The sequence below is a fragment of the Phoca vitulina genome, unplaced genomic scaffold (genome assembly GCF_004348235.1).
Source record: "Phoca vitulina isolate PV1807 unplaced genomic scaffold, GSC_HSeal_1.0 scaffold23, whole genome shotgun sequence".
Taxonomy (NCBI): domain Eukaryota; kingdom Metazoa; phylum Chordata; class Mammalia; order Carnivora; family Phocidae; genus Phoca; species Phoca vitulina.
The window spans coordinates 24,210,504-24,229,985 of NW_022589726.1; the positions used below are offsets into that span (position 1 = coordinate 24,210,504).

Genomic DNA, 19,482 nt, shown 5'->3' on the forward strand with positions numbered 1-19,482 from the left:
GACAAAAAGTGCTTGCTCACGGAGTACCTTCTGTGGACAATAAAAAGATAAATGTATAATATGACAGGTAGTGATAAGTGCTTTAAAGAATAGAACAGGGTAAAGTGATAAAGGGTGATGACATCGTGGAGGTGATATCTCATATAAGGGGTCAAGGAAATCCTCTTGGATAAGTTTATATTTGAATAGCAATCTAAAAGAATTAAGGGATGAAGCCATAAAGATATCTCAGGGAGGAGTGTTCTAAGTGAGACAACAGCAAGTGCAAAAGCCCTGAGACAAGAACAACTTTGGTATGGTCAAGGAATAGCACGGAGGTCAATATGACTGGAGTGATTGAGTTAGATAGGTAGAGGAGGAAGAATTAAGACATTGGTGGGCAGGGCCTTTAGGGCCTGTGTGAGATGAGAAGCATTTTCTGGGGTAACATGATCTGACATATGGTTAAAGGATAACTCTGCCTGTTAAGAAGGGAATAGATCATAGGAGGACTGAGAGACTAGTTAGGTGGCTATTTTCTAGGCCACAGATCATGGTAGATTGGGTCAAGAAGGTATTAGTGGAAGTAGTGAGAAGTGGTTCAATTCTGAATATATTGTAATATATTGTAAAGGTGAAATTAACAGGATTTGCTGATGGATTGGATGTTCGGTATAAGGTTGATTCTGAGATCTTGGCCTGATGAATTGTTAAAATGGAGTTGCTGATTACTGAAATGGTGAAGGCTGGTAGAATGAGTAGAAGGGTATAATCAGGAATTCTCTGTTGAACATGTAAGATGCCTACTCTACAACCAAGTAGAGGTGCTCTGAAGAAATATGGATGTTTGCATGTCATATGCAAATAAGATCTATTTATCTTCGGGCCATCTTACAGATGGTCTGCAGTTTACAATGCTTAGACTTAGGATTTCTGACTTTTAGTGGTGTGAAAGTGATACACATTCAGTAGAAAGTGCACTTTGAATTTTGATTTTTTTTCAAGGCTAGCGATATATAGCACAGTACTCTCTTGTGATACTGGGCAGCTCCCAGTCAGCCATGCAATCACAAGGGTAAAAAAACTAATATACTTAAAACCACTCTGTACCTATACAACCATTCTGTTTTTCACTTTCAGTACAGTATTCAGTAAATTACATGAGATAGTCAACACTTTATTATAAAATAGGTTTTGTGTTAGATGATTTTGCCCAACTGTAAGCTAATGGAAATGTTCTGAGTGTGTTAAAGGTAGGCCTAGGCTAAGCTGTGATGTTCAGTAGGTTGGGTGTATTAAATGCGCTTTAAGGTATTTCCATTCAACTTATAGTGTGTTTATTGGGATATAACCCCATTGTAAGTCAAGGAAGGTGTGTAATTAGAAAAAGTTTGATTCTACATTTAAGGAAGTTTTACAGATACCTCAGCTATTTATTATACCTGTATATTAATTTTTATTTATGATTTTATTTAAAAACAGGAAAAAAAACAATGTCTAGATCTATATTAGTTTCCTAGGGCTGCTATAACAAATTAATCACAAACTTGGTAGCTTAAACCAACAGAAATTTGTTTTCTTACCATTCTGGAGGTTAAAATTCTGAAGTCATGGTATTGGCAGACCCATACTCCTTCTGAAGGTTCTAGGGAAGAATCCTTCCTTGCCTTTTCCTAACTTCTGGTGTCTCTTGGCAATCCTTGGCACTCTTGGGCTTGTAGCTGCATCACTGGAATCTCTGTCTCTGTCTTTATATGTCCTTCCTCTGTGTCTCCCTCTATATAATTTTCTGTCTCTGATAAGGACACTGTCATTGAATTTAGTTAGTGTCCACCCTAATCCAGTATGGTCTCATATCAGTCTTACCTTAATTGCATCTGCCAAGATCCTATTTCATTTTTTTTTTTAAGATTTTATTTATTCATCTGAGACAGAGAGTGCAAGCGGGGAGGAGTATCAGAGGGAGAGAGAGAAGCAGACTTCCCGCTGAGCAGGGAGCCCCATGTGGGACTTGATCCTAGGATCCTGAGATGGTGACCTGAGTCGAAGGCAGAGGCTTAACCAACTGAGCCACCCAGGTGCCCCAAGATCATATTTCTAAATGTCATAATATTCTGAGGTTCCAGGTGGACATGAATTTTGGGGGGATTCTTTCCAGTACAAGTTCACTAAAGAGCTGTTTTAGTATTTATAAAATAAAATTTCTAAGTGATATGAAAACAGTGTACCCCAGCCCTGGTGCCTAGATTGTGTTCTCCAAATACCATTTTCCAATGAAAGTACCAGGGCACTTTGAAATAAATGATTCTAGGTTTGAGATAATAAATAAGATGTGCCTAGAACATTTTTCTAAAAGCAAGGAGTTTTTAAACACTGCTTGCATCATAACAAAAAGTCTTTGGAATCAATTTGATTGGGCTCCCTCTAGCCAAAAATGGGGCAATTTGAGCATCAAGAAGAGTAATAACTACAGTTATTGAGACCTTACAGATATGTTGAAGTCCAAGAGTTCATCTTGCTACCTTATAAGCAAACAGACTAACTAATTGGTCTGTTTAGGAGGTTAACTTATTTTGAAAACCGGTATATGAAGAAAAATATCGAAGCATCTCTCATGCCTTTCCTAGGTAAACTGTACATCAGGATAATTGAACAGTAATAAAGGAAAGTTAATTTTTTTTAGAAATATTTCAGCAAATAATTTTAGATGGAATTACAGATTTTGAATATCAGCATTTTGTAAACTCTGATGAATTAGTGGATCCTAGGCAGTGATCAGCAATGGCTGTTAGCATCACAAAGGAGAGAGCAGCAAACATTAAACACCTCCTTAGGGAAGTAAATAACAGATATACAGTAGTAAAAACAAAAAACCCTGTATCTGATTAAAAATCTGACTACTGATTTACAGGATATATAGAAACACAGAAGCATATTAAGCAACTACAAGGGGATGCAATCAGCAAAATTTAGACACAAATGACCTGGTTTCTGCAGTCCGAAAATTTCGAGGAGTTTAAAAGGGATGGAGAACCCATCAATTAAAGAGACAAACATTAAGCAATCACAATTTATGGATCTTATTTGGATCCTTATTCTAATATGTCATAAAAAGAAAGTAAGCAAATATAACTTGGGGCACCTGGGTGGCTCAGTCGGTTAAGCGTCCGCCTTCAGCTCAGGTCATGATCCCGGGGTCCTGGGATCAAGCCCCACATCAGACTCTCTGCTTAGCGGGAAGTCTGCTTCTCCCTCTCCCTCCTGTTCTGCCTGCTTGTGTGTGCATTATCTCTCTCTCCCTCTGTTAAATAAATAAAATTTTTAGAAAACAAAAACAAATACAACTATGGACAATTGGGGAAAATTGAACATTGGGTATTTGATATTAAGGAATTACTGGGGTTTTGTTTATTTGTGAGAATGGTATTAAGGATATTTTTTTCCCAAAGAGCACTTTTTGGAATTATATACTGAAATATTTACATATTAAATGATACAGTGTCCGGAATTGTTTCCAAATGATCCTGAGAAGGTTGTAGATAAATTAACACTGGATATGAATTAATAATTTTGGAGATTGGGATATGGGTATATGGGGATTTCATTATGCTATTCTGTCTACTTTTGTATTGTTTGAAATTTTCTGTAATTAAAGAAAAATGTACTGTGAGAATTTAATTGGCCGTTTCCCCCCTCCCCCCATATTGTTACATAAAGTTATTCAAGACCTTATAGTTAACTTCATCAAAATACGGTGTATTGTCTTGGGTGTATGAGTTTTTTCCTATATGATTCTAAGTTTCTTGTGGGTATTTTCTAAATGGCATTTTCCAGGGTATCATGCAAAGTGGTAGTGATTATAAAGTACTTACTATTTGATTGTCCTTGGCTGCAACTACCCGATAACAAAAGATAATTGATCTATAGATGTAACAGATAGAAAACTGAGATTCAGGAAGCTTAAGTAATAAAAATATGCATAAGAACAATACCACCAAATTCAGGGAAATAGTTTCCCTTAATGAAGGAAGGAGACAGATTAACGTTAAATAAAAATGGCTAAATGTTAACATTAGTCAAATCTGCTTTGTAGGTGTCATTTTTTGTACTTTATGGAATGTTCAAAATCATTCATAATTGTAAACTTTCAGACAGTTTTAAAAGGCTCGGTATCTTGGCCAAGATCACACAGCTAACAGTTGGAGCAGCCAGAATTTGATCAGTCTTCTGGCTCCATATCCGGTGCCTCTTCCCACCACACAGTAATACTAAAGCATGATATTAGTAATATTACCCATCTTAAGCCTTTCACTTTATGGTTGTCTGCAGCCTTTATAACTCAAATTATTATCTTATTTATTTTGATGGCTCTTGTTTGGATGTACTTTTGAGCTAAAAAATAATTGATATAAAATTAACTATCATTTTGATAGCATCATGTCTGTTCCCTACTTAATAGATCAATTAACCTTATTTTGCCTTACCTTTCAGAAATGTGTTATCAGTCTTTTTTTTTTTTTTTTTTCCCAGACTAAAGTTCATAAACCGCAGCTATAGGAATAGGACCTTTAAGAGTTTTTACCTTTAATTTTCCCTTTCCTCCTTCTTACACTGCTGGTGGGAATGCAAGCTGGTACCGCCACTCTGGAAAACAGTAAGGAGGTTCCTCAAAAAGTTAAAAATAGAGCTACCCTACTGATATAGGAAAGACATTATTAGGGTTCGAAGCCGACGGCCAAGAAAGAATTCTTGAGTCGTCTTTGGTGTAAAAAAGTGGTTTTATTAAAGCATGGGGACAGGACACGTGGGCAGAAAGAGCTGTACCAGGGTCATGAGGAGTGGCCCATTATATACTTTCAAGTTGGGAGGGGGTTAGGGATAGCGTAAGTCTCTAAGGAATTTTGGAAGCAAGATTTCCAGGACCTTGAGCCGGGCTGGCTATTGTTGGGAAAAGGTCATTTATTACCATCTAATAAAACCTTAGTCATGAGACCCTTCAGATGTATATCGGTGGGCCATCTGCTTGGGGGGTGATTGCCATCACATATCTTGGACGGTTTAGAGATAAAGGAAGTTTCCAAAGGAATTCTTACACATTAAAGTAGACTTACAGCTCAGGTTAGGATTGCCAGTTGAGTCCCTAGAGGAATGTCACTCTGCCTGTTTTCAAGGACTTGTCAGTGGGCTCTAGATAGTAAATTTAATAATTTTTCTTCTGCCTTTGTTTCCCACATCACCTACGACCCAGGGTATTTGCCCCAGAGATACAAATGTAGTGATCCGAAGGGGCACCTGCACCCCAATGCATATAGCAGCAATGTCCACAGTAGCCAAACTTGTGGAAAGAGCCCAGATGTCCATCGATGGATGAATGGATAAAGACGATATGGTATATATATACACACACACACACACATACATAAAATGGAATATTACTCAGCCATCAGAAAAATTAAATCTTGCCATTTGCAGTGATGTAGATGGAACTAGAGGGTATTATGCTTAGCAAAATAAGTCATTCAGAGAAAGACAGTTATCATATGATTTCACTCATGTGGAATTTAAGAAATGGAACAGAGGAGCATAGGGGAAGGGAGGGAAAAATAAAACAAGATGAAATCAGAGAGGGGGACAAACCATAAGAGACTCTTAATCATAGGAAACAAACTGAGGGGTTACTGGAAGGGAGAGGGAAGAGGGGTTAGGGGGCTGGGGTAACTGGGTGATGGGCATTAAGGTGGGCACATGATGTAATGAGCACTGGGTGTTATATTACAACTGATGAATCACTGAACTTTACAGTAATACACTATATGTTAATTAATTGAATTTAAATTAAAAAAAAAAGGAAAGTGAGTCAGGAGCCCCTTCCTTCATTCAATGTAAGGCAGTGACAGAGAGAGCTACTGGCATCTAATGGTGCTCCTGTCTGATCACTGCCCTTTGCTGGAAACATTTCTTTTGAAGTGTGTGTTCATTGGTTCTACTACATTAAAATTTTCTCCTTTGTAAAAAAATCTTTTTTTCATGTTCCGCATGAGATTTCTTAGATACTTTTTATTAACAAACTGCCTCATTAGAAAACCCTAAGAGAACCTATAAATGTCACTTGTAATTGTCTCAAAGTTTAGGGCAGTAATGAACCTTTATACAAGAGAAAAGCAACTTTGGACCCTTAAATGTAGGCATTTGATGACTGAGCACAGAACAAAGAGATTAAGGTGAAGGTAGAGTTAGTGGCAAGTTAAGCATATTAAATACATCTTTATTTACTTACCCAGTTATATTGAACAGGAGCCATTGTGTCCTAAGGAGAATTTAAATTTCTTTTTATAATAAAACTTCTTGAGAAAACCTTGTTTCTTTACCTAGGACTGCTTAAGTAGATTTTAGAAGCAACTCCGTGTAGCTTCTTCCATTAAAGTTTTTTGAAGCAGGAAGGGACTGTTCTGTGAACACTTATGTGTGACTTTATGCCTGAAGTTATTTATCTTTATGTTACACACTACTCAAACTAATGAATAGAGCATATGAAACTGTGAAATTCTTTTATCTGAATTAGAAATTATACATTAAAATTGTAGCAGGCCTAATAGATTTTATTGGGAGTTGGGCCACTTGGGTTTTGTACACGTTTTCCATTAAATCATCTGTGACTGTAGTAAAATTATGTAAACTGTTCTGGTTTCTTCATTTGATAAAGATACTGGTGCCTCACTTGAAGATACTGGGAAAGGTTAGATAGCATACCTTTGGCAAATTTGTTAAGGAAATGTTACTTTCTTTACTCATGCTAGATAACTGAGTTGTCATACTTTTTTTTTTTTTAATTTTGAAGTCCTTTATGTACTTAGTTATTAGAATGAACATTAATCTTTGGTTTGGGCTAATAGTTTATAATTGATGTAGTTTGTAAAAAGTATCCCCTTTTCAGACATTTCTTAATGGAGTGCTTCTTTAAGTACGTGCTAGATCCATTTAATTATGGCTTTATTAACTTTGGAATCAATTAATCAAGCTGTAATTGGGTACCTGCCAAGTAATGGGCTCTAACCTTAAGAGCCTTTTTCATACTTGTTTGTATTGTAGAAAAGATGTTTTCATGAAACATCTTTTGGGATTAGTATTTCATGAAACATGTTTAGGATGTGCTGAATTCAAACAAATAAGACAAGCTTCCAGCTAAGCGTAACAGATTGATAAGCATAGCACCTGTTTAATTCCCTAATCCTTCCCAGAACCCTACTAAAATGACAACAAAAGAATGAAAAGAAAAATTTTAAGCTACAAGACCAGAGAACTAGGGAGAAGAGACAGCAGATAAGAGATGTCCACAAAACTTGCAAGTGATTGTGTGAGGTGAATGATAAATTGTCTTAGCAGATGGGGCGGCTGGCTGGCTCAGTTAGTAGAGTTTGTGACTCTTGATCTTGGGGTCATGAGTTCAAGCCCTGTGTTGCAGGTAGAGTTTACTTAAAAAAAAAATTGTCTCAGCAGTAAGCTGAACCTTTCATGGGGAGCATGGAGTTAAGAAGAAATCCGTTTACATACCATAGAACCTTAGGCAGTCTTGGGTCTGAGGACCTCCATTATCTTTGAAAGCAGGGATATGGGTGGTGCCAAAAAACAGAATTGGTTAAAGTGTTTTAAAGGACTTTATCCTGCAGTCTTGGCTGAACAGGGTAGGGGAGGATTCCACCCAGGCAAAGACTGGAGCCTTACTCTGTAGAGTGAGTGGTTAAATCAGATTAAACTCTGGCACAAATGAGGGTAGAGGAAACAAAAGAGTAAAGAGAGGGAAATTAAGTCAAATTTTAAGGCCTCTAATTCTCTACCCATGGCACTTGCAGTGTTGCTTATTCCCAGATTGGGAAATAGGAGGCATCTTCTGAGATACTCTCTTACCTAAGAGAAAAGACTTGAGATTTTGATATTTGGGAATTTCCAAATGAAATAGATCTCTGCTTGATCACCCTACGGTGAAACCCATTAGTTGAAACGCTCTGACTACCCATCCTCACCATTTTCAATCAGTATTTTAGTGTCTCACAAATCAAGGATCACCAGATATTTGGGGGAAACCTCCAGTATAAGAGAGATCAAAACAGAGACAAAAGGAACTGGATAGAATAAACCAAGTGCTGGGAAACAGGGAACAATTTAAAAATTAATATTCTCAGAGATAAGGGATAGTTCATCATTGAAACAAGAAAGACTAAAAAAAGAAAACTCTTGGAAATCAAAAATGTTATAGTAGAATTCAACAGGGATAGAGGATAAACTGAGAAATCTGAGAAGGTGAGACAAAAAGTTGACGAGACAATAGGGTATTAGTCTATGAGGTTCAGTACCAAATAATAACATTTCAGAAAGAAAAAAAGCTAAAAGGCAGAAAGTTATCAAGAAAAGGTACTACAAAGGAAAATTTCCCAGAGTAGCTGGGTGGGAGTATCTGGATGAAGAAATAACTTAATACCTGGTATATGAGGAAAGAACTAATGTGCTTCATAAAATTCTAGAACTCTGCAGATAATAAGATCCTAAGAGGTTCTAGAGAGAGAAAACAGGCTATGTATAAAAGAATGTTATCAACAACAGATGGAGCACTGGAGCGATGTCTTGAAAATTCTGGGGAAAATAATTACCCAGGACATTCTAAACCCTGTTAAACTGTTAATCAAGTGTTAGGGTAGAATAGACATTGTCAAACATGTAAGAGCTCAAAAATTGATTCTCACACACCCTTTCTCAGAATTTTGCTGGAGGATGTGCATGCTTCACTAAATAAGAGAGTAAACGAACAATGTGAGATTCAAAAAAATGAGTTCTGACTTAGGGAAAAGGTAAATGGGATTATCAGGTTGATGATAGAGGATAGTTCAGAATGACCATTAAACAACTTTTAGAGAGTTACCAGTTCAGACTGGAGCAGGACAAAGGAATAGCATTTCCATGAGAGTGGGAAACAGACTTTGTGGATGAGTTGATGGGCTTGAGTGTATTAAGAGGAGATTTATACTTTTGTTGTAGAGTTAGCTAAATTACTCATAGGTAATAAAGAGAAAAAAGGAAAAGAGAAAACAAAATAGTTAATTAACCCTAGGAAAAGCAAGCAGTTGTACAAGAAAAATAATCTTAATTTAGTATATGGTTCAGCTGTGAATAATGTTTATACAGTTATATTAATGTAATATTGCTTATATCAAATGTTGATATGTAAAAAAGAACATTCGGTGGAAGCAGCTAAGGAAGTGGGTAGGGCAGTGGTCTAAGAGAAAAGTCTTTATCTTCTATAGTAAAAAAATTAGAAAATATCTGAAACCAAAAAAATCAAGGTAGAGTAGTACAAGCATGTTATTTAGAAATAAAGGGGCAAATATTAGAAGAAACAGTTAAGGGATTTGATGAGTGCTTTCAGGGAGTGGGAATTTCTGTAGTTTTTCTCTATAAGCCTAGAAGTGCTGTTTGACTTCTTAAAGTTTGTACATGCATTACTTTGATAAAAAATGAAATGTAAAGGCCTATCATTGCTGTCCAAAGGCAGATAGATTAGTAGGGTGGATATGTGAAATGGTCTCTAGGAGATCACAATTTAGATATATCTACCAGTATTGAATATTGTTATTGGAGCTGCTCAGTAATTACCTGAGAATTACCCAGAAATAGGTGAAATACCTTTTGAACTAAGTTTTCACATTTAGCATTGGCCAGAAAACGAACAGTTCTTCCCATAGAGAGTGTTCTGTCTAATGGTGGCTTCCTGAGATAGGTTTTCAAGTGAAGGAGTGTTATGTAAACTTTACAAACTCATAAGTATTAAGTGAATGAAACCTGAGTGAAAACAACTCAATACCCTTAGGGTATAAAAGACATTGTATTGCAACAACACAGCAATTCAAGCGGAGTTGAAGGAAATAGTTACTTTTTTTTTTTTTTTAAGATTTTATTTATTTATTTGACAGAGAGAGACACAGAGAGAGAGGGAACACAAGCAGGGGGAGTGAGAGAGGGAGAAGCAGGCTTCCCGCAGAGCAGGGAGCCCAATGTGGGGCTTGATCCTGGGATTCCGGGATCATGACCTGAGGCGAAGGCAGATGCTTAACAACTGAGCCACCCAGGTGCCCCCAAATAGTTACTTTTAGGAATGTGGCTGGATACCTATCACACATTTTTATTCCTGGCTTGATGCGCAATTTAGAAAATCAGTTTGGGGCACCTGGGTGGCTCAGTCGGTTAAGTGTCTGCCTTCGGCTCAGGTCATGATCTCGGGGTCCTGGGATCGAGCCTCACGTCAGGCTATGGGCTCAGTGGGGAGTCTGCTTTCCGTCTCCCTCCGCCCCTCCCCCTGCTCATCTCTCTCTCTCTCTCTCTCCAATAAATAAATAAAATCTCTTTATAAATAAAATTAGTATCATCTTTTAAATATACATTGAAGAGTAGGAAAATAGGTTCCTGGAACTCAGCTAGTACCCCTTTGCCCAATGTTGAAATTACATTCGTTAGAACAGTTCTGTATGGGATGTGTGAAGGATGGATAATAGCAGGAAACCAAACAGCTGTTGTATAGTAACTTAAAAAGAAATTAGTATGCTCTTAAGTAGAAAGTAACCTATTATCAACTGGACTGACAGAAGAAACCCCAAATGCATATGGTCTTACAAATAGCGGGAAACAGGCCTCCTCGCTAGAGTGATTTATTTTGAACAAAGTCACTAGGCCCTTTGGGAGGCAAGCAAGGCAGAAGATTGAAAGATCTGTTGTCATTTGCACTGTGCACTTTTTATAGAGTTCTGAGGTGAGAGCAGTGACAACAGTAGCAGCAGCGGTTTATTGCAGACAACAAATGCATTGAGAGGTAGAGAAGACTAATAACATAGGCTCCATGGTAAAGAAAAACTAAAAGCAGTAATCTATAAAGATGTTAACACAATTTTTGTGGTTAGCAGAAACTATCTTTTATCTTCCTTAATCTGGAAGTATGTATCCATAGAAATAAATTTCCTGATATGACAGGTAGGACCAAAAAACCCAAATCATAAGCAGTGCAGCCAAAAACATTGCTGTAACAGAAAGCTATCTTAATCAACACTTCTGCTCTTCCTACTTTTAACGTTTGAGGAGGAACGAGGAGGGTACTTGACATTGGTGCCAGTAGCTAAATGATAATTTATGGTTGACAAGGGCTGATGGCCGCAGTTCCTCGGGTCAGCTCCATTTGAGGTGGGTTAACAGTTACTGTTTTTTAAGTTATAGCAGGAAGGGACATAGTCATTGCATTACTGATACTAATTTCACATCTTGTATATACTGTTTGTAACAAGGTAGTTTAAGTTTATATTGGCTGCCAGAAAATGTTGACTAGAATTTTAATACTCATGCTCTGAGCACAGCACTTGTACATGTTTCATACCAATTTTCTGTGTTGTGGCTTTTTAAATTTTCTTTGTATCTGCAGCTTAACAAGATAAAATTAGCATTAGGAAAAATTATAAAATGCAGGTACTATTATTTTAATTGGAACTTTTCTACATATTTTAACTTTCTGGTTTACAACCTTTTATTTTTTTATTTTTTATTTTATTTTTTACTATTTATTTAGAGAGAGAGAGAGAGAGAGAGTGGGGCGGGGGGCAGAGGGAAAGAGAATCTGAAGCAGGCTCCATATCTAGCACAGAGCCCAGCATGGGGCTCCATCTCACCACCCTTAGATCATGACCTTAGATCACCCCTTTCTGTTTTGTTTTTGGTTTTGTTTTGTTTTTACTGTTTTTGTTTGTTTTTTAAGAGAGAGCAGGGCGGGGGAGGGAGTAGTAGGGTACAACCTTTTAAAATAAAAATTAAGGGGCGCCTGGGTGGCTCAGTCGGTAAGCGTCCGACTCTTGGTTTTGGCTCAGGTCATGATCTCAGGGTTGTGAGATGGAGCCCTGTGTAGGGCTCTGTGCTGGGCCTGGAGCCTGCTTGAGATTCTCTCCCTCTCCCTTTGCTCCTCCCCCCCCCCCCCCCCGCTTGAGTGCACTTTCTTGCTTTTGCTCTAAAATAAATAAATGAAATATTAAAAAAATAAAAATTAAGACAAGGTAACTGAGTCTTTTTGTGTCTTTGTACAGGAAATTCTGCACACAGTGAAATGGAAGGAAAGAAAAATGCAGCAATTAAAATAAATAAGGTTTGTTCATATAAAATCTTTTAGATAAAAACACTCTGGGGGCGCCTGGGTGGCTCAGTCGTTAAGGGTCTGCCCTCGGCTCAGGTCATGATCCCAGGGTCCTGGGATCGAGCCCCGCATCGGGCTCCCTGCTCGGCGGGAGGCCTGCTTCTGCCTCTCCCACTCCCTCTGCTTGTGTTCCCTCTCTCTCTGTGTCTCTCTCTGTCAAATAAATAAATAAAATCTTTAAAAAACAAAACAAAACAAAACAAAAAAACACTCTGTGGTTGTTTAGTACATAACTCTATAACTCAGCTATATCAAAATATTTAAATATAGCTGTTAGTTATCATGAGGTTTTTTTGTTTGCTGTTTCACTAACTTGTTTTTACTTTTCTAGCCTCGAAGATCAAATCAGTGTACCAGTCAGTGCTTCAGAAATATTTTCTCCAATATGTTTTCTTCTGGTAGTCACACTGGAGAATCTTCTTTTACCTGTAGAACTTACTGGTTAGTATTTTCTACTTTATGTGTTTGTTCTTGATGTTTCATTATTATAATTAACTTTTGGTAAAAATTTAAGTTCTGGCTCAAACGTGAAAGCCCACCTTGTTTTTTGTTTTTGTTTCTTTTGGAAAATAAACTAGTTCTAGCAAAGAGAAAACTTGCTATTTTGTGACCCTCTCTAGTATGCAGTGACTGCCTATGATCTAGTGGGTTTTGTTTTCATTAATAATAAATTGTTCTACACAGGCTTTTTATGTGATGGAGAAGTAAGCTACTTATTAAATTGTAATCAAGCAGAACCCTTTTAGGGTAGATCCAGTAATCTTTGCATCTGTAGTGACTGGCATGTAGATTACTAAGTAAATATTTGTGGAATTTGAAGATTAAGTTGGGGTTTTAAAATCACCTAGCTTTAGTTGAACGAACAAGACAGATTAAGATTGTGTGATTTAATTTTAGTGCTTGGCTCAGGGTACCAAAGACAAAAATTACATCAGAGTAGCCTTTTGAAAAGCTGAACTATACCCAATTTTGGTTATAGGAACTATACCTTCCTTTATTTTTTCCTTTTGGCTTACACTTAGTTTCAGATGGGAAACTATTGCAGATACAGTTTCTGCTGGGACTGCTTGCTGTAGCTTTGATCCATGGGGTAGAAAATAGTGTTGCTTTTTTCTCTCAGTAATAAGGATATTATTCTGAATTGACTTTTTAAAAATTCTGTCACTTCAAGATATCAATTCAAGCATTATTTCTGTGAATCAGATAAATAGAATTTTGATTTGTAATAAATTTTACATTAGGAATGAGTTCATATTGAAATGTTTAGAAAAAGGTTCTTATTCTTTTAAATGTGGTTTATAATGCTAGGTACAAAAATTTTTGCTATCATGATATAACCTAGGTGTTATGCCGAACTTAAATATTTGGAATTCTGATGAAGGTCTGAAATTTATCTTTTAGTACAGAATTTATAGAGATCGATGAAATGAGTGCATTGATTAGACAGAAGAGACAGGAATTGGAATTGTCATGGTTTCCTCATACATCACCTGGAATTGGAAGGTAAAAAAAAATTTTTTTTACCAAAGTGTTTACATGCTAACATGAGCAGAAGATGTCATTAATACTTATACTTAAGTAACAGAGGTATCTTAATCAGTAGTTGTGTTTCTAAGAAAGTTTTATGCAAATTAAACTTGGTGTCTCAACTGCCTAAAGAAGATGGCTATTTAAAGACCCCCTTGAAAAGTATCTTTCTTATCTGTTTAATAAATGTAGATATTTGAGTCATTTAAAAGGGAGACTCTTGAATCCTGGAAACAAACTGAGGGTTGAGGAAAGGGAGGTGGGTGGGGGGATGGGGTAACTGGGTGATGGGCATTAAGGAGGGCACGTGATGTGATGAGTACTGGGTGTTAATACGCAACTAATGAATTGTTGAACATTACGTCAAAAACTAGTGATGTACTATACATTGGATAATTGAATTTAAATTAAAAAAATAAAAATTAAAAAGAAATAAAAGGGAGAGCACCAAAATGATAAGATTCATTATTAATAATAGCATTCAGATCTGTCATCCTTCTATTGTTTTGCCCGTTTGAATTTTAACCTGTGTGCTGTTAGCTGACACACTACTTTGGTCATGACATTTCCCCTCCAAAAGATTCTTCTTAATATTTATTTGACCAAGTCTTTATACTCTGCCCTGGCATTCATGATTTTCTATAATGTAGTTCTTTCTTTTCTTAGTTTAAGTCCTAAAGCTACTGTCACATTGCTAGGTGTATTATATATATACTTAAATCAAGTTCCTACATAAAGATTGAGGTCCTTGCCACTCTCATTCCTCTAACATTATAACTTTATCTTATATAACACTGTAATATAGTTCTGCATAGGGCCTTCCCTCTAGGAATGACAGTGGAATATAAATAGAAGTGAAATTAGGAAGTCCGGATATGTATGAGATCTTACAGAGTTAAATATTTTTGTGTATGTGTAGTTAAGTTGCACATTGTTTTTGAAGCTTTTCTCCTCCTCCTCCAGAATCTAACCTTATACTGGGATAAAGTAGTTGCTTTTTTTTTTTTTAATTAGGGGATCTGAACTGAACAAATATGAATCAGAAAAAAAGCTGAGAGTGGATTGGTTTTGGACGCAGAAACTTAATAGGGACACTGGGAGCTTTGAAGAGCCATCGTCCTTAGATTGAGGAACTTTACAATATTAAAGAACAACAGAAATCAGTTCTTTTTTTTCCTTTTTAAAAAATGTATTTATTTTGATGTTTTCGCTTTTGATACGTGCTATAAAACAAATGTAGCAAAAAATATAACCCATGTATGTATGATATGCTTCAAATTCAAGTGATAACAGTTCTGTTTCCAAGTTTTGTTATTTATTCATGGACTGATTTCTTTTTAACCTTGCTTATTTCTTTTAAACCTTGATTTGGTTAACTTGGCTAAATTTTCTCTTCGCCCAGAAAGGGAGACGGGTAGGTGCAAGGGGCATGAAGGCACTTTCTGGTTGGGGATGGTGGTGGCTACACAGATATATACATCAGTCAGAAGTCATCAAACTGTACACTTAAAATCTGTGTATTTTGTTTATCTATACATTTTATTATCCAAGTTGATTTTTTTTAGAATGGAGAAAAAAAGCAGAAGCTAAAAAGAAAGTCTTCACAAAATATTAAATTATTTAAAAGAGAATCATGTATTATATATGAAGTTGTCCTTGATCTCCTTTTGCTATTAATGCTTTTAAGGGTTTTTTCTGTTCAGCCAGTTGTTAGCCATCTTTGAACAGTGAGTAACCTTGAGTTTACATTTTTAGTTATTTTGGTAAAAACTGATTTAAGTACACTGTATTTTAAAGTTGCTAACCTGATTTGGGAAATTAATAATTTTAAATTGTTGGTGCAATTTTTTAAATGTCTTTTTTTTGTTTTGAATTTTCAGAATTGGTTTTATACCCTGGAATATTGAAACACAAGTGCTTCCTCTCATCTCTTCTGTGTTGCCAAGAACTATTTTTCCAACAAGTACCATATCTTTAGAAAATTTTGGTAAAGTTTGTGTAATTTTTCTAGTTTTTAAAAAATTATTATTAGTTTCTTTCAGTATCCAGAAAGTGAGTGTTAATGACTTAGAAAAGCTATAAAATAAGGTAAAGATAGTAAGTCCTAGATATTTCTGTAAATATTTGGTCAGTGACTTGACTTTTAAATTGTTCCAAGTAGAAAATCTTTTTTACTTTTAAGAAATTACATCTTCAGATCTTCGAGGAACTGGTTAGAAGTCTTCCTTCTGTTTAGGGCTTCAGTGTCCAAAGTGTAGATCTTTAGAAGTTACATCTCCTATTAATTATGAACAAATAGTTTCAGTCTTTATATGTTTGTGGATAACTTGTTTTCTCTTGTTTTTGTCCTAGGTAATGCCTATTCATAAAGCAGTGGTAGTTATCAAACCAAACATATTTTCTTCTGGTTTTCTCCCCTATAGATTGCCCACAAGAATTCAAATCTTGTGATAAATTCATTTCTGTAGCATTAAAAGAACCTGATAAATACCTGGTATTACTTAGATGTTAGTAGCTATACATTTATTCATAACTTGATTCATAAGTGTATTTTGTTTCACTCTGTTATAGACATTTATTTTATGCTAACATAACCTGAAGCCAAACAATTCTCATTTATTGAAACATATATTTACTTTTTACTTTTTAAAATATATATATTATTAGGTACCTCTTGCAAGGGATATGCATTAGCACATACTCAAGAAGGAGAAGAGAAGAAGCAAACTTCTGGTACATCAAACACCAGAGGAACAAGACGAAAACCTGCAGCAACAACTCCTACAAGGAGATCGACACGTAACACAAGAGCTGAAACAGTCAGTCAGTCTCAGAGATCCCCAGTATCAAATAATTCTGGGTGTGATGCCCCAGATAACAACAATCCATCTGTGAGTGTTTCCTCTTCAGCTGCGTCAGAAAAGCAGACAAGACAGGCTCCAAAACGGAAATCTGTAAGAAGAGGAAGAAAACCACCTTTATTGAAAAAGAAACTTAGGAGCTCTATACCTCCCCCTGAAAAATCATCTTCCAGTGAGTCAGTAGATGAAGAAACAGCAGAATCTGACACACCACCTGTGTTAGAGAAAGAGCTCCAATCAGATGTAGACAGTAGTCACAGTTGTACTGTGCAGGCCAGTGTAGAAAATGAGTCTGCTAATGACTTGAGAAGTTGCAACGAGCAGGTAGAAGAAAGTGAGGAACATACTGAGAACCATGATACAGAGGAAGCAGTGGAATCTTCATATTCTGAGTCTCATACCCAAGATCCTCCTGTACTAGTTGGAGAGGAAGAGGACATTCAAAAAGTTGAGAATACAAGTATAGAGGCTAATGTTTTATGTTTAGAAAGTGAGACTCCTAAAAAGATTTCTGGAAAAGGAGATGATCCATTAGAAGATCAAGACCAAACATCTGGACCTTCAGAATCAGAGGTAAAGGTGGATAAATGTACAAATCATCGTTCAAATGATTTTCTTACATGTTCAGGATCTGAAATTAAAGTAGACGAACCTGTACCAAGCTTAGGTGAGTTACCAGAGAATGCAGAGTCAGTGGTTAATGAAGAAAAAGTTATGCAGAGTCCTGTAGTAGAAATTATTGATCATAAAGATTCAACAGTAAAAACAGGACAGCTTGTAGACAGCCCTAAATTAGAATCTTCAGAGGGTAAAATTATGCAAACAGTGGACAAAAAATCCATAGAGTGCTCAGAGGTTCAATTGCCTGGGCATGTTGAAACTGAAGATGTAGAAGTAATTGCAGCATGTGATACTTCAGAGAATGAAAATTCCAGTAGTATTCAAGACTCTGAAAATAATTTATTAAAAAATAATCTTAATACCAAATTAGACAAATGTTCAGGAGAAAAGACTGAATCTCCTATTGAACATCCCACATCTACAGAATTGCCTAACACACACATTGAACAAATTCAGAAGCATTTTAGTGAGGACAATAATGAAATGATACCTATGGAATGTGATTCATTTTGCAGTGACCAGAATGAATCTGAAGTTGAACCTTCTGTAAATGCTGATACTAAACAATTGAATGAAAATTCTGTGGAGCACAGTTCTCAGAGTAATACGCCATCTTCTGATCCTGCCAGTGGAAAAGCTGAAACTGTATCTCAACCATCTGAAAGCCCAGGAGACGTGATAGAGAAAGCCAAAAAGCCTCGTACCCGAAGATCTAGATTTCACTCCCCCTCTACAACTTGGTCTCCCAACAAAGATACTGCACGAGAAAAGAAGCGGTCTCAGTCTCCATCTCCCAAAAGAGAAACTGGAAAAGAAAGCAGGAAGTCTCAATCACAGTCTCCCAAGAAAGAATCTGCAAGAGGACGTAGAAAATCTCGTTCTCAGTCCCCAAAACAGGATATCGCAAGAGAAAGGAGACGATCTCAGTCTCGATCTCCAAAAAGAGATAGTACAAGGGAAGGCAAAAGATCTGTATCACTCTCCCCCAGAAGAGACACTTCTAGAGAAAACAGAAGATCTCAGTCAAGAGTGAAAGATTCCTCCCCAAGGGAAAAATCCAGGTCCCGGAGCAGAGAAAGAGAAAGTGATAGAGATGGGCCAAGGAGAGATCGAGATCGAGAAAGGAGAACCAGAAGATGGTCTAGATCCAGATCTCGTTCTAGGTCACCATCAAGATCTAGAACAAAAATTAAGAGTTCATCATTTGGTAGAAATGACAGAGACACTTACTCTCCTCGGTGGAAGGAAAGATGGGCAAATGATGGTTGGAGATGTCCACGAGGAAATGATCGGTACAGAAAGAATGACCCAGAGAAACAGAATGAAAATACAAGAAAGGAAAAAAATGACAGTTCAGATGCTGATGATCCAAATTCTGCTGACAAACACAGAAATGACTGTCCCAGTTGGGTAACAGAAAAAATAAATTCTGGGCCTGATCCAAGGACCAGGAATCCAGAAAAGTTAAAAGATTCTCACTGGGAAGAAAACAGAAATGAAAATTCAGGGAATTCTTGGAATAAAAACTTTGGTTCAGGTTGGATGTCTAACCGTGGTAGAGGTAACCGTGGCAGAGGCACTTACAGAGGTGGTTTTGCCTATACAGATCAAAATGAAAATCGGTGGCAAAACCGAAAACCCCTCTCAGGGAATTCAAATAGTTCAGGGAATGAGTCTTTCAAGTTTGTGGAACAACAACCCTATAAACGGAAAAATGAGCAAGAGTTTTCATTTGATACACCAGCAGATAGATCTGGGTGGACATCTGCATCTAGTTGGGCTGTGAGAAAGACTCTACCGGCAGATGTGCAAAACTATTATTCCCGACGAGGGAGGAATTCTTCAGGTCCACAGTCTGGATGGATGAGACAAGAAGAGGAAACAACTGAACAAGGTAATATATTCTGTTTATTAACACTGTTTTATGTGAAGAAAGAGATTATAAATTTAATATCTTATTTATATGAATTGTAATGATCTGTGTTTATAGTTTTATATGTTAAATTGAATCCCTAAGTCACTTTGCATTATATAGATATATATACACATCAGTATTTACTGCCTTTTTTACCCCCCCCCCCCCCGCCACGACCTTGCCAAAGACTTAAGTTCTGTAAGTACAGTTTGCTACAATAGAAGAATTTGGGACGTTCTTGTGCAGGATTTAACTTCTATTTCTTTTATCTCAGACCTGCGCACTTAGATTTTATTGATCATTGTTCTCATATAAATAAGTTATTTTTCTAATAACGATTTATTTTTCCTTGGCTTTTCTTGTTA

At 36.6% G+C, this 19,482-nt stretch overlaps 1 protein-coding gene across 4 annotated transcripts in view; it reads left to right on the plus strand.

Annotated features, from left to right (window-relative positions):
• Window positions 1-19,482, plus strand: part of SCAF11 (SR-related CTD associated factor 11) — a 74,195-nt gene that overhangs the window by 51,248 nt on the left and 3,465 nt on the right. For all 4 annotated transcript variants that reach the window (XM_032420864.1, XM_032420866.1, XM_032420865.1 and 1 more), the window contains 5 exons: window positions 12,087-12,145; window positions 12,525-12,634; window positions 13,595-13,696; window positions 15,601-15,707; window positions 16,388-19,096. In XM_032420864.1, coding sequence (XP_032276755.1) covers window positions 12,087-12,145; window positions 12,525-12,634; window positions 13,595-13,696; window positions 15,601-15,707; window positions 16,388-19,096 — 3,087 coding nt within the window. The remainder of the gene's footprint in view (window positions 1-12,086; window positions 12,146-12,524; window positions 12,635-13,594; window positions 13,697-15,600; window positions 15,708-16,387; window positions 19,097-19,482) is intronic.